Source organism: Carassius gibelio, chromosome A15 (assembly GCF_023724105.1).
Source record: "Carassius gibelio isolate Cgi1373 ecotype wild population from Czech Republic chromosome A15, carGib1.2-hapl.c, whole genome shotgun sequence".
Lineage (NCBI taxonomy): Eukaryota > Metazoa > Chordata > Actinopteri > Cypriniformes > Cyprinidae > Carassius > Carassius gibelio.
Genome location: NC_068385.1, coordinates 6,638,343 through 6,652,816, shown reverse-complemented (window position 1 = coordinate 6,652,816; position 14,474 = coordinate 6,638,343). Strand labels below are relative to the sequence as shown.

Here is a 14,474-nt window from a genome sequence, read left to right as displayed (position 1 = left end):
AAGGAGTGCATTTACATGGAACAGTGTGTGTGTGTGTGTATGCAAAGTGCTGCTTAATATGCAATCGACTGAATTTGAGTGAGTTATCTTTTGTGTTTATGTTCTTGTGCATGCGTGTGCATATGTTAATTTGCTCTGTGTACATAGTGAGTGAATTAACTGAATAAATGTGACAGCACTTCCTGTCCCCCTCCTCCCAAACACCCCAGCAGCTTCTGCTACACAGATCAATCATTCCCTTTTCCTCGCTATCCCACATTTTTTTCTTTCAGGATGGATTGTGTCCTTTAAACTCTGACCTTCACGGACACATTTCACTGAAAAAGGCTGGTATCCATGGAAACGGAGCTATCAATCCGATGGGACCTTGACATCAGGGATATGTAATCTGAACGATGACAGACATTATCAATCAAACCCTCAGCATCAAACATCAGCATCAATCATCGACTAAACAGCCTGTCTGCCTGTCAGTTCCGAAACCTAGTGAACTTCCCTCCTAGACACTTTTAAGAATCAAAAGTGTGTAAAAGACAAAAAGAGCTGCTCCAAAAGATATGAAAAAAAAAACCAACAACAACATTATGCTGCCTTTTAAGATCATGTCTGGCCATATTCTAAGGAAGAAAAGCATTTTTTTCCCAAATAATTAATAATAATAAAAAAAAAGGTATACGACATCAAAAAATATTAAGTGGAGAGAAATGCAGATTATACACAAATTAATATAGATATATTAATATTATTAAAACTAAAATATTAATATATATTTTCTATAAAATAAAGAATTTAATCTAAAATCTATCTAATACGGACTCATATTAACAAAAATAATTTATATATATATATATATATATATATATATATATACATAAATTATTTTTGTTAATATGAGTCAGTATTAATTTTATTATAATTTAGTATTAATTAATTTACTTAATATATAGTAATAATAAAAATAATTGCGTACAGAACGATTTTTATTATTACTATGAATTATTATAAACAATTTAAATACATTAAAAACAATTACATATAAATAAATTGTATTAATATATAATATTAATATAATATATTAGCATACTTGTGGATAGATATGCTGATGATAATAATAATATAAAGTAATATGAATATATAATGGTGCATGATTGGAGGAAAGCTGATTATAAATTAATAAAAATAAAAAAAAATATTAATTATACATAAAACTGATTATACTAATATATAAGATTAATATGTAATATTAAGAAACAAAATAAATTATAATTACTATTTATATTAATATCAAATCTTAAATCTACATGCGTTTATTAGTATCATGTTTTTGGAGCAGAGCTTTCCGAGTGTCTTAAGTTTGTTTGTGTTGGTGAGAGTGTGTTTACCTGAGTGTATGCTATATTAGTCCCATCTGTGACCTCCACAGTGAGGTTGTAAAACGAGCGCTGTTCGGCGTCCAGAGGTTTAGCGATGACGATAGTGCCGACGCCTTTCTCAACGTCAAACATACTGTCCACATCACCGCCTTGCGTGAAAACAGAAAACATCATTACACACAAGAACTCTCTCTACATTATGGAAACATCTCTCTCTCAAACACACACACATATATACAGACATATCACACACACGCATTCAATCTCACACCACTGTAATACTCATGTTCACCAGATGGGGGCGATACAGGGTTTTGAAGGGCGAAACATAAGTAGGATGGGATTTCCTCATTACACCCACACAACACACATCCCATGAGTAAAGCACACACATTTAAAATACACACACTCTACATACTGTATGCCAGATACATAACTCAAACATCCTACATATGCAAAACATTCACACAATATATGCAGACATCCACGCATATATGTGTGCACGCCACTCTAAAGTGATACAAAAAGATGATTTATCCATTTTCTAAGACTGTCTTTATATTTCTATACAACCTACACAAACACAGTCTGACAAACACATCACCCACATACACACAAAAACACTCCGCTGCGTATAGACTATTAAACAGCAGCTACAGAAAGGCAAACCACACATTTAGATTGAAGAAACAACTATCATCGCACAGCGAAACTCAACTGCTAGAGTTATAGCTCACACTAAAATGAGATATCTGTAATTATTTCCTCATCCTCACATTGAGCCAAACATTTTTTCCAAGGAACACAAAAAAAAACATTCATGCTGATCTTATTCACACAACAGACTAAACCAGAGGGCGTCGAGCTCCAAAATGCACAATAAAAGTAGTTTATATGTATAATTTTATTATTATTATATTTTTTAATTACTGGCTGATATTTAGAATCAAATTAAATTCCCCCTATATTAAGATTACAATTGCCATTTTCTTGCACCACCTAAAATAACAATCATAATTCATGTCCATTAAAAACATAACATTTGAAAATTAAAAATATTTGTAAAACACTTTTTTTTGCTATTTGCTTCCATTGTCACCATTCTGACTAACACCTATGACAGAAAAAAAGTCAGGGCTATAGTTTTATAATGACATAAGGGTGAGCAAATGGTGACAGACCTGTCATTTACAGGTGAATTGTTGCTTTTAGACATAACTCAGGATGTTGCATGAGTGTGTTCGAACCCCTATGCATGTGAACAGAGGTGAAAGTGTGTTTTGGCAGAGTGTTATGTTCCCTCTTCACACTCGTTCTACCCAGGGCACATTAATCATATCATGCCGCCTGTTGCTGTAACACCTGGTGGAGACATACACTTACACACACTTACACACCCTTTCATTCATCACCATACACCCTTGTTTTCCACACTGAGCGTTCTCTCGCCTGGCAAGCTAACTCTAGGTGGACCCCTGACCTTTATGCACACTCGATTGGCTGTTTAATGAAGCATTTAATCAGGTGGCAGATGATACGGTTGGGTCAACGACCACCAGAAGGGTTTTAGGTACCTCATAAACAATACACAAACTCACACAGACACACATATGGACGGAAGCACCAGTTAGACCATTATCACCACTGGACAAAAAATGCTAAGCGCACACACACATGCATACAGCAATATATCAAACACATTTAAAACGCACATTTGTATCAAAAAACACGTCCTCAGATTCACATCCCAACCAATCAAGATTAAGCAACACAACACAATACCAAAGGATGATGGGAAAGCAGAGCTAGCTGATGGTTAAACGGCAAAAGAGCGAGATCAGTTCTGCTGAACTTTTATAAATACAGAGAGAAAGACAGGAGAAGAAAGAGACAAACAGAATCACATGAAGAGAGAACATGCAGAGAGAAAGACAGACCGTACACACAATTAGAGACAGGTAGAGAGAGAGACAGAAATCAGGGCTGGACAATAAGGACTGCACTATTACCCAGTGCCAGAATGAAAGATGCTCAGGAAAGTTGATGAAATTGTCAATATGTTTATAATTTCTACGTGTTTTAAAGCATTATTTCACCATTGTAAACATGCAAGTGATTTAAAACCATTAAAGACACAAAAGAGAATTCTCCAAGACTGGAATTTGGACATATTTTTGTCGGTTTTCGTCCATTAAAGCTCAATGAGGTGCGACCGAAAACAGTTTCTGCGCGAGTGTATCTCACTCAGCGAGCGAATAGTGAATCGAGTTCTCTTTCGCGGTTTTGTCCTGCTTTAATGGACAGATGCACACAGAATTCATTTAAGATCATCATTTTTGTCGGTTCTGTCTGAAGTGAAACTAAAGATCCTGAGAAAGCCCGCATGTGTATCAGTGTATTGAATCCATGCAGTTGCTCTTAAAGTGACAGCTGCCTAATAAATCTGCTGCTATTCATGTCCTCAATGAGAAAATTAAACAACAAATTGAAAAAAAAAATTAACTCACTCACTTCTCTTAACTGAATAACTTTTGTAGCTTTAATTTATATTTAATTTTTACAGTGAAGACTATACTATGTTATTTTACATTGTATTATTGGATTTCAGTAGTATCTTTCCTGAATATAGTGATAGAAACTCAAAGCACTGTTTATTAGTTTGTATCACTGTTCTATTGTATTTATTTGTGCTGTTGCCCATAATATGCTTTTTTGTTCTCATTATTACTGACGGTTTACTTAATGTTTGAATGTTATATCCATTTTTCAATTAAAATTGGAATGTTGCTATAAGAACCTTATTTTCCAGAATACATGTTTATAATAAAAATATAATAAAAAATAATAAAAAACCAAAACAAAAATAATGTGTGGTCGGGAAATAATAAAAATTGGCAGGCTGAAAGAAATCCTTTATTGTTGAGCCCTGGACACGCGGAGAGAAAAAAAGACTGGCAGACATAGCTGAAGACAGAAGAAGAGATCACAACACCAAAACAACCGAAAGAAAGACAGAGTTAAGAGAAAGAAAAGAGGAAAAGAGTTCGGCTGAACTGGTAAAGATACCTTCTGTAGAACAGTTCCTGCCACAAGCGGTCTGGAGTACATAGAACATCTCACGGAAAGAGCGTGGACCTTCCCATACGAAGCATTTAGAAAAACAGAGAGAGGAAGAGAAGGGGGAGAAGAGATAGAACAACAGAAGTAAAGAATGAGGAGTCAAAGGATAAAAGAAATAAGAGAAAGGAGAGAAAGAGGGCAGTGAAGAGAACAAGAATGAGAAGAAGAAGAGGAAAAAAGAGAGGCAGAGCAGAGAAAGAGTGCAGAGCAGGTGCTGCCGAAGCAAACAGAAGGTATCTGAACACCAAACCGCAAGCATGCTGCACCCGGACTCTCCCCCTGCCCCCCAGACCAACACACACACACACACACACAGCAGCTCAATGAGCATATTATAATATAATATAATAAATATAATATAATATAATATAATATAATATAATATAATATAATATAATATAATATAATATAATATAATATAATATAATAAAGAAATGTACAAGTTATTTATCGATTTTTCTTTTATGCCAACAATCATTAGGATATTAAGTAAAGTTCTAAAGTTCCAAATGTTCCAAGAAGAAATTTTGTAAATGATCTACTGTAAATATATCAAAACTGAATTTTTGATTAGTAATATGCATTGCTAAGAATTCATCTGGACAACTTTAAAGATGATTTTCTCAGTATTTAGATTTTTTTTCTGAGCACCCTCAGATTCCAGATTTTCAAATATAATATATATATTTAATATAATCATAATATAATGTAATATTCAGTGTATTAGTTATTTGTTTGTGTGTATACAAACCTTATATCACCATAGATACAGACAGCGGAAAGCAATCGCCATGGTGACCGTGGAATGGCAAAGATAGCAATACAACACAAATCATGCAGTGAATCACAAACATTCCACCAGCTCTAAACCAGATGAAAATATCTGGCCTAATTAATCTTTACCTAACTGTGATCCTAACCTCTTAGGACTAGGTATAAGAATCAAAAATACATATATTTAAAGATTTTATCATATATAAAGTACAATTATTTCTATAAAAACCCCACACCATTTAAAATTTAGTTTTAAAATTTTGAAGTAATTTTAGTTTTTAGTTACAATAAACCCCAACCCAACTCTAAATGCTAAAAAAGCTCTATTGTATCAATTCCACATAGCATAGATCATCACATTAATGTAACCCATCCAATCGCTCACCTGTGATGTCAAACCACAAGGAGGCGGAGCCTTGCTGTTGGGCGGACACCACGCCGACGATGTCCGCCACTTTGTCGGTTTCCATGATGGTGAAATTGTAAAGCTGCTCGTCGAAGGCGAGAGGAACAGGGCTGGGAGGAGGACGGCGGATCCACTCGATGTGCAAACGAGCCGTCGTCCAGCGCTGAGGACGCCCATTATCCACAGCCTTCACCTGCGCTCAGAGGTTAAACACACGTCAGACAAAAATACCAGGCAAGTGAACATTAAAAGGGCTGAACTGAAATGGAAGAATGCATCTAGTAGTGACCTTTGAGCGAAATACAAACAAAAGAAAACAAACCTTTTACAAGAAAAAATATTTTAAAATGTCAACTCCCTCATTGAGAGAATTGAGCTGCTATGTGTTGAGAGTTTTACAAGACCTGGAAATGATTCTCTTTGAGTTCACACTTCTGAGACTATTTCTTATCCTTGTATCTCATATAGATGGTTTATATAATTCCAGTTAGGTGGGAAAAAATAAATAAATAAATAAATAGATCATACCATTTTCAGGTGGTCCAGCTGGTTTATGGGCAAGTCACGTAAGTTTGGTGCATTACCAGAGTGGTCTAACAGCTCTAAATAGCATGGCCAAGATGGTCTATCAAGCTTAGCATAATTTAATTTAATTGATTTTTTTATAAGATTTAAAAAAAAAAAAAATTTACATTTTATTAATTTTATTCTATTATTCTATTTCTATATATCATTTTATTAGTTTTTTATTATTTAATTTTTTTTATTAACTTATTTTCTTCTATTTTCTTTTATAATTTTCTTATTTATCATTCATTTTATTTTATTATAAAATTTTATATTTTTTCGTTTTAATTTATTATTTTTTTATGTTCTTATTTTCAATTGAATTGTATTATTTATAATTGTTTTGCTTTTTTATTTTATTATTATTATTATTATTATTATTATTATTTTTTTTTTTTTAGTCACATAATATAGCAATTATTATAATTATATGCACAAACATAATTAGCTTCATTCAGAAACTCAAGGGTCAAAGGTGACTCACGGTAAGAATGTCATAGGTTCCAGCTGTGAACTGTTTCTTGGGCGATGAAACCACACCGGTTTTTGCGTCGATTACAAATTTCCCATCCTCATTGCCATCAACGATGCTGTAGGAGAGTTCAGCGTTGGCGCCCAGGTCTTGGTCGTAGGCGAACACCCGATATATCGGAGCGCCTCGCTGTTTACGGGTGCGCTCGGGTAAACGGACCTGGTACATCTTCTCTGGAAACGTTGGTTTGTTATCGTTAACATCCAACACTTGGATTACCACCCATACTGTAGTGTGTCTGGGAGAAGGACCACCATCTGATACAGTCACCTGGACACAAAACCACAGCAATCAACATGAGGATAAAACACACCTTCGCATCAAATTATGCAATATTATGACCGTTTAAAATACCTGTTTTGTATGTAAAAATATTTTAAAGTGCAATTATTTCTTTGATGCGCAGCTGAATTTTCAGCATCATTACTCCAGTCTTCAGTGACACACGATCCTTCAGAAATCATTCTGATATGCTAATATGCTGCTCGAAAAATATTTTAATTATATTTAATTTAATTGTGGGGCGAGTTACAGATCTGTTCAGATCAAACTTGTAGCATGTGTAATAGCATAAGTGATGCTTGCCTTAGTAAACACTATTAATCATGGTAAAAACGATTATAGACAGACAGGAAAGGAGAAATAAGATTGTCTTTGCATCTGATCTTCTACATCATTTTTCTCTTTGAACAATGGAGTGATGATGAGTCATGTTCTGCTTATCTCTCATTTCCTGTTTCTGTCATTCGATTCGTTTTTCTTTTTCATTAGCAAACCTGGCCATCCCTCATCCACCAATCGGCATGGCCGCACGTGGCCACCGGCCAATCAGAAGACTGCTGTGGAACATTTAAATAATATCATTAAAAACAAAAGTCACGGTGTGCCATCCGTCTTGGTAGCAACAACAGAACGATTAATTCAATTCACTTTATTCATTTCCTTTCACAGACTTCTGCGCCACGCCTGTGTCTGTCTGAGAGAAAGAGAGAGGCAGCAATGAATTAGAAAAAAGAGGGGGTTGTAATAAATAAAAGGGGCGTTTGGTCTGTGTAATGGTTGGGTGTCAAGGGATCACACGGTGAACGGGTAAGTGACAATTTCGTTCTCAAAAGATCAACATGACAAATCGGTTTTATTACAAACACAAAACACCCACTCACAATCATTCACTTTCACACTTAAACCTACACTAACAGACTCGCAGAGCAAGCATTATGAATTTCAAACAGGCGTCTACGTGACTCAATCAGAACACGTCGATAATCTTGCGTTCATACGAAGTGCAAATTGTCGTAATTCCCCCGTCTCACACAAAATTGATCTGCAATTTGGAGGGAGCACAAATCAGCATGGATCGCAGCTCTCACACCGGATGTGTGTTTGTGTGAACGTGGGTTAGCTTGAGCGTGTCTCACCTCCAGGACGTGCTCCGCCTGTTGTTCACGATCCAGTTTCCGTGAGGTTGTGGTAATCAGACCTGCAAAACACAAAATCACTCATTTTAGCAGGCGCTTTATAAATATGCTTTGACCCAACCACTCGTAGTCTCTAACTACAAGTAATGACAGTGATTTACCTTTCACATTCTTAAAGTCATAAAATTTACTTCATTTCGAGATGAACATCACTGAAAGTAATGACTAGCTGCATAGAGCAACTTAGTAGTTTACTTGCCACTGTTTTGTGGTACAAGGTCTTTATTTCATCACATCCAATTCAGACTTCATGCTACACCTCGGACAAAAATGTAATTTCTCTTGAATGCAACTACAGATTACAGTGCAATATTAAAAAGCACTAATAGAAACACATGAAAGAAGACAATTAATCTAATTAATAAAAAAACATATACAAACAAGCACATACACACACACACACACACACACACACACACACACACACACACACACACACATATATACACATACATATGAAAACACTAAATCAATTAATCAAAATATAAAGCAAAAATACAGTACACAATAAATGTAGAAATAGAAATGATTCTTGAGCAGCAATCATCATATCAGAATGATTTTTGAAGATCATGTGACACTGAAGACTGGAGGAATGATGCTGAAAATACAGCTTGGATCAAAGGAATAAATTATATTTGAAAATATATGTATAGGCTGTATATACACATGCACATGTAAGTTAAATACAACTAAAGTTGAACACTTACATTCAAATACATACATTAATTATTGCTACAATAATGCATTTTTGCTATAGAGATTTTTATTTATTATGTATAAAATGATTTATTTTATTTTCGTAGCCCTAGAGTTTTGCTCCTACAGTGCCAGTATTTTCTCTGTAGCAAGTCAAAGTGGCTGCAGGCCTTTAAGTATGCTTTCTGATCAGGCGCATCCCAGGGCGCCCCGTCTCTGACCCATATCAGAGATGAAGAGACATGTGAGGAGGAGGAAGAGAAAGAGAGAGTGTTGAATCCAGTCACAGAGAGTACTGAGAGAGAGAGAGAAAACAGAAGGGGAAAACTAAAAGAACGGGAGAGGACGGCGATGTAGGGGCAAACAAAAAGACCAGAGACAAAAGTTTTCTGATGACATCATGCCTGTACACACACACACACACCGTCTGTTTGAGGCCCCATCAGATAATTGCTGCTACCTGAATAGGGTTTACTGGTCATAGTGGGCAAGCGAGGTCTTAACGTCTACAGACTTCAGATCTCATGTTCATGGCAACCAGAGGCTCGTTACACAGCTACAGATCTGGACACGCATGTGTGGGAAAGTAAATCCGCATAAGGGGAAAAAAAACTGACAAATTAAAGCTCTAACGTGGGACGCCGAACACCCACGCAAGCTTTTTATGCGACTTCTGTGATATAGGGTACTCAAAAGAAAAAACTGCCGTAAACAATCCCCCGGATACAGATTTTCAAAAGTTGAAACTTTCTCTTAAAGGGACAGTTCGCCAGGAAAAAAAGTCAAATTAATTATGTCAAAATTTACTCATTTCTTTCTTCTGTTGACTACTGTAGAAGATATATAGAAAAATGTTAGTGACCAAACAGTTGAAGATAGCCATTGACTTTCACAATAAGAAAAAAAAATAATAATACAATGGCTACCATCAACTGTTTGGTTACCAATATTCTCCAAAATATCTTCTTTTGTGCTCAAGAGAGGAAATAAACTCGTACAAGTTTCATTTTTGTCCGATCTATCGCTTTCATCTAGTTTTAACTAACAGCAATGGATTTGCTAATGAGGGTGTCTTTGTATAAGCATCCAATCAGTGAGAATGAGAGCGCTTCGCTAAAGAACAGCTGCATTCACTGGAATTAGCATATTAATTAGAGTGATGAGTGATTACAAGCAATTAACTAAAACAGCAACAGTATACAACAGCATACCTATACAGGCCAGTAATCCGTTGCGTTTAGAAAATGCATGAGCTGTAGGATCTCAGTTTGGGATTATTTTATGATGGCCACATGCATTTATTTCACGGTGCATTTGTCTTTGTGTTCCTCGGTTGTTAGAGTTCACACGGGAGGCCTTGATTTCCCAAGAAACTCATTGTGGATAAAAATAACATCAAAACCTTTGGAAAGTGCCAGTGTTGCGCGTGTTTTGTGCTGCAAGTGGGAATTGGCCAATATGAGTGTCTGTGATTCATTGGCGGGGTCGGCGTCATAAATTCGAAACGCGCACCAAAGGAACGTAAAATGGCCACACACACGCTGAGATCACACTGCATCTATAAATCAACAGCCGTCTGAAAAAGACAAAGAAACGAGAGAGTGGCAGAACTCAGCAGAGGCCAGTCATGCTGGTTTTTAAATTGCATGCTTTTTCTAAATGTCAAAATGACATCCAATAATTTATATCGGCTGTTCATGTAAATTAAAAAACTTTAGCAGAGTCTTACGCAGTTTAATTTTTAATAGACAACTTATTGAACAAGGTTATTAAAATCAACATTTGATGTCTTTGATGTAAATGTCAAAAATGCTCATCGACTTGATGTCCAGCACAATTTTTTTTATATAATGAGAGACTGAAATCATAGACAAATTAAGTAATTATCCATGATTCTTTTGTCGTTTCAAGTGTATATCTTTGATTGAAACTTGATTTTGTGTTTAATTACATTGTGCATTTTTATTTAGATTAGTTTTATTTTTAATATATTATTATATATTGATAGAAATGTAAAATATATTACCCCACTTGCCCCACTTTTGTCCTGCATGCAAACACCTTCTGTCAGTTATTCAATGTGCTTGTCGGCTTAAAAATAATAATAATAATAAAAAAATGATAATAATAATAATAAAAAAAATAACAATAATAATAATAATAATAATAATAATATTAATATATATATATATATATATATATATATATAATATATAAAAAATGCATAAATATATAAATATAAAATCATTTTTGAAGTAGTAATGCAAACTCTAAGGCATGAAACATTTTATACAAATACTTACATTCGAATATTTGTAAACTTTCAAAATGTCTTCTTGTAGGGCTATGAAAAATTTTAGTAAAAGTTATCAGAGGAACAGATATTTACAACTATGTACTATTTCAAGGTGATCAAATGTACACTAACATTCAAAAGATTTGTTTTTGCACAAGTCCCTGTTTTTCACCAAGACTGCATTTATTTGATTAAAAATAGAGTTGAAACTGAAATATTGTGAAATATTACAGTTCTAAATAAATGTTTCTATTTTAATATATATTTAAAAATGTATTCCTGTGATGACAAAGCTGAACTTTCAGCATCAGTGTCAGATGATCCTTCAGAAATCAATATACTGATTTGCTTCAAGAAACATTTCTGATTATTATCAATGTTGAAAACATCTGTGCTGTTTCATATTTTTGTGGAAACCATGATAAATTTTTTTCAGAATTCTTTGATGAATAGAAAATTTAAAACATATATATATATATATATATATATATATATATATATATATATATATATATATATACTGTATTTATTTAATAAAAAATGTATAACATTATAAATCTCTTTACTGTCACTTTTGATCAATTATTCATCTTTGATTAATAAAATACGAACCGATTTAAATATTTTCATTGATCATGTGCCTAATGCAAAAACTGACTTGTTCTTGATTCCACTGAAACACAACATTCACAGATGTATGGAAATAGAAAACTTTCTGTTTTCCAATTTTTGTATTAACAATAATTGTATTTTTTCTTTAAATCCATAATAATTTGTAATAAAAATGCAAACATTATGCATTAACACTAACTCCGAGTGTGGCCTAATTCTGTCAACACATAATAGATAAAACGTGCAGCTTTATAAAGAAACGTCACTAGAGGAGTTCTTTAAAGATATGGCTTATTACTGCTCCTCAGGCCATGAATGCGATCATAGAAATGACGAACAATGCTTTTGATAAAACTCTGGGAGTCGTCTATTATTCCAAATGATCCATTATGGAGGATAATCAGAACGATCGCAATCACGGAGAGCAGGATGAATGCGGATCTGCGCGCCGCATCGCTGGTTCAGGAACAGTGAAAACAGGCTGTTTACATGCTGTAGAAGATGCAGTGATTATCGAGCCGTGGCAGACACAGACAGAAAGAGAGAGAGAGCTATTCTTAGAGTCTTTCATAATGAGGAGGAAGACAGCACAGAACGAGAGGAAGACGGAAGGATGCTAAGAAGTTGCAGGGGGATGGAATGGGAGAGTAAGAACCCAAGAAAGAGACAAAAAGACACTTAAGGCCTTGTGAACGAGAGAATGGGAGGGTGATACAGTGAGACAGGGAGGAGAGGAAGGTGTTAGGAAGGGATAAGAGAGAGATGAGAGAGGATGAGACGGAGGGGGAGGAAAGGCGAGGAGGAGAACTCGGGGTTGGAGGAGACTAAACACGAATGTGTGAAACCTGCAGACGAGATTCACAGAGACGCAAATTACTGCTGAGACAAGCAGAAGAGAGAAAGAGCGAGCCTTTTCAAGAGTTGCAAGCTGAAAACGAGCTATACTGTAGAAGCTGGCAGCATTTTGAATACTCTTGACCCTCCGTCGGTCCACACAACCATTCATCTGTCCAAACAGACTGTGACTGACGAGTGAGTTAGGAACTGCTGCATAATGACAGTCTGGCCCTGACGGAAGTGAATGAAAGACGTTCATGTGTTAATAATGACGGAAGTGTTTGTGTGTAGTTCTCCTCTGATCTTACATGCTGTCGCCTCGTCTACACGGAGAGTCTTTTCACTGACTGCAGAGCAGCTTTTAACGTTTCTTTCATATATAAATACCTATATTGTATTTTATATTATAAATAACAAATATTATATAGATAAAATATATGTATTTATAAAATATTGCGATATTTAAAATTATAATTAATAAATATATAATATAATCAAAATGTGAAAAAATCGTATAACTGATTAATTAATTTAAATATTGTACATATTGTAATATATAAAAGCTTTTATTACTTACACACTACATAAATGTTTATACACTGTAATCAAATGTCAATATATTTATAAATTTATATAAATAATTTAGCAGCTTTTCATTTAGAATATCATCTTTACAGATACTTAAAATCACCCGATTATTCTGTGTGAAATGCTATATTAAAAAAAATAAATTCAACACATTTGTAAATTTTTTTGTAAAAATTTTTGTAACTTTTATTTTTTTTCACAAAGAAAAATGATGTAAAAGACATTTCATGGCTGGTAAGAAATATTTTTGGACATTACATTACACACAAACTTTAATTCCTCCATCTAGTCATATATATTTACCTATTCAATCATCTATGCATTTAAAATGGTACTTCTATCATCTATTCATCTGTTCAGTCCATCTCTCTGTTCTTTGGGGTGAATGCTAGATTTTTGCTCATGTTGTTCAGGGAGCGTGTGTAAACTGTTCAGTTCTGTCTTTGTTTGGAGATGCACTAGGGAGAACAGACTCTGAACATAAGTCTAAACCTGCCTTCAAATGGTGCAATTTCCCATTGCTGTGTACAAACCAGACTGTCTAAATGTATTAATCACTGTACATGAGCCACAGAATACAGTGAATCCCTAGAGGAGTTGAGGGACAGCAAGAGTAGGCTTTAATAATAATAATATTATGTGATCTTACTTCAGTTTAATTCATAATTCTATGTAATAAGGGCATTCTTTAATAAGACTTGCTTATTTTTTTACTGTAATATTAAAAAATCTGCTCTTTTATCGATGGATTGATGAAATATGCAAATTATTAAAATACATTTTATGATTTGCACCCTTTTATTACTATTAATATAATATTATATAAAATACAAAAATCACCACCACCAACATAAAAATAAAATAAAACAACATATAACAATGAAGATGATGATGATTATGAAAATAATAATAATAATAATAATAATAATTATTATTATTATTATTATTATTATTATTATTAAATACAATAGCAAAAGAAAGAAATGAAATGATGATAATAATAAAATGTTTTTATACAATGTTGCTATAATTTTTTATTTATATTTTATATTGTTGTTATTTTCGGTTGATTCCTTATATTATATCAATGCTAATAAAAATTATGATTTTAATCATTTGCAAATATTATATGTTATTAGTTAACCTAACAGCAAAACTACAACAATTATTATTATTATTATAAATATTATTT

General features: G+C 33.9%; 1 protein-coding gene across 4 annotated transcripts in view; it reads right to left on the bottom strand.

Annotated features, from left to right (window-relative positions):
- LOC128029021 (protocadherin Fat 3-like) overlaps positions 1-14,474 on the bottom strand; it is a 144,305-nt gene that overhangs the window by 55,136 nt on the left and 74,695 nt on the right. For 3 of the 4 annotated variants that reach the window (XM_052616463.1, XM_052616464.1, XM_052616465.1), the window contains exons 5-8: positions 8,191-8,252; positions 6,725-7,042; positions 5,653-5,866; positions 1,383-1,522 (exon numbers count right to left, since the gene is read on the bottom strand). In XM_052616463.1, coding sequence (XP_052472423.1) covers positions 1,383-1,522; positions 5,653-5,866; positions 6,725-7,042; positions 8,191-8,252 — 734 coding nt within the window. Of the gene's footprint in view, positions 1-1,382; positions 1,523-4,439; positions 4,509-5,652; positions 5,867-6,724; positions 7,043-8,190; positions 8,253-14,474 lie in introns of all 4 variants that reach the window. The other variant, XM_052616466.1, reaches the window with a different exon arrangement.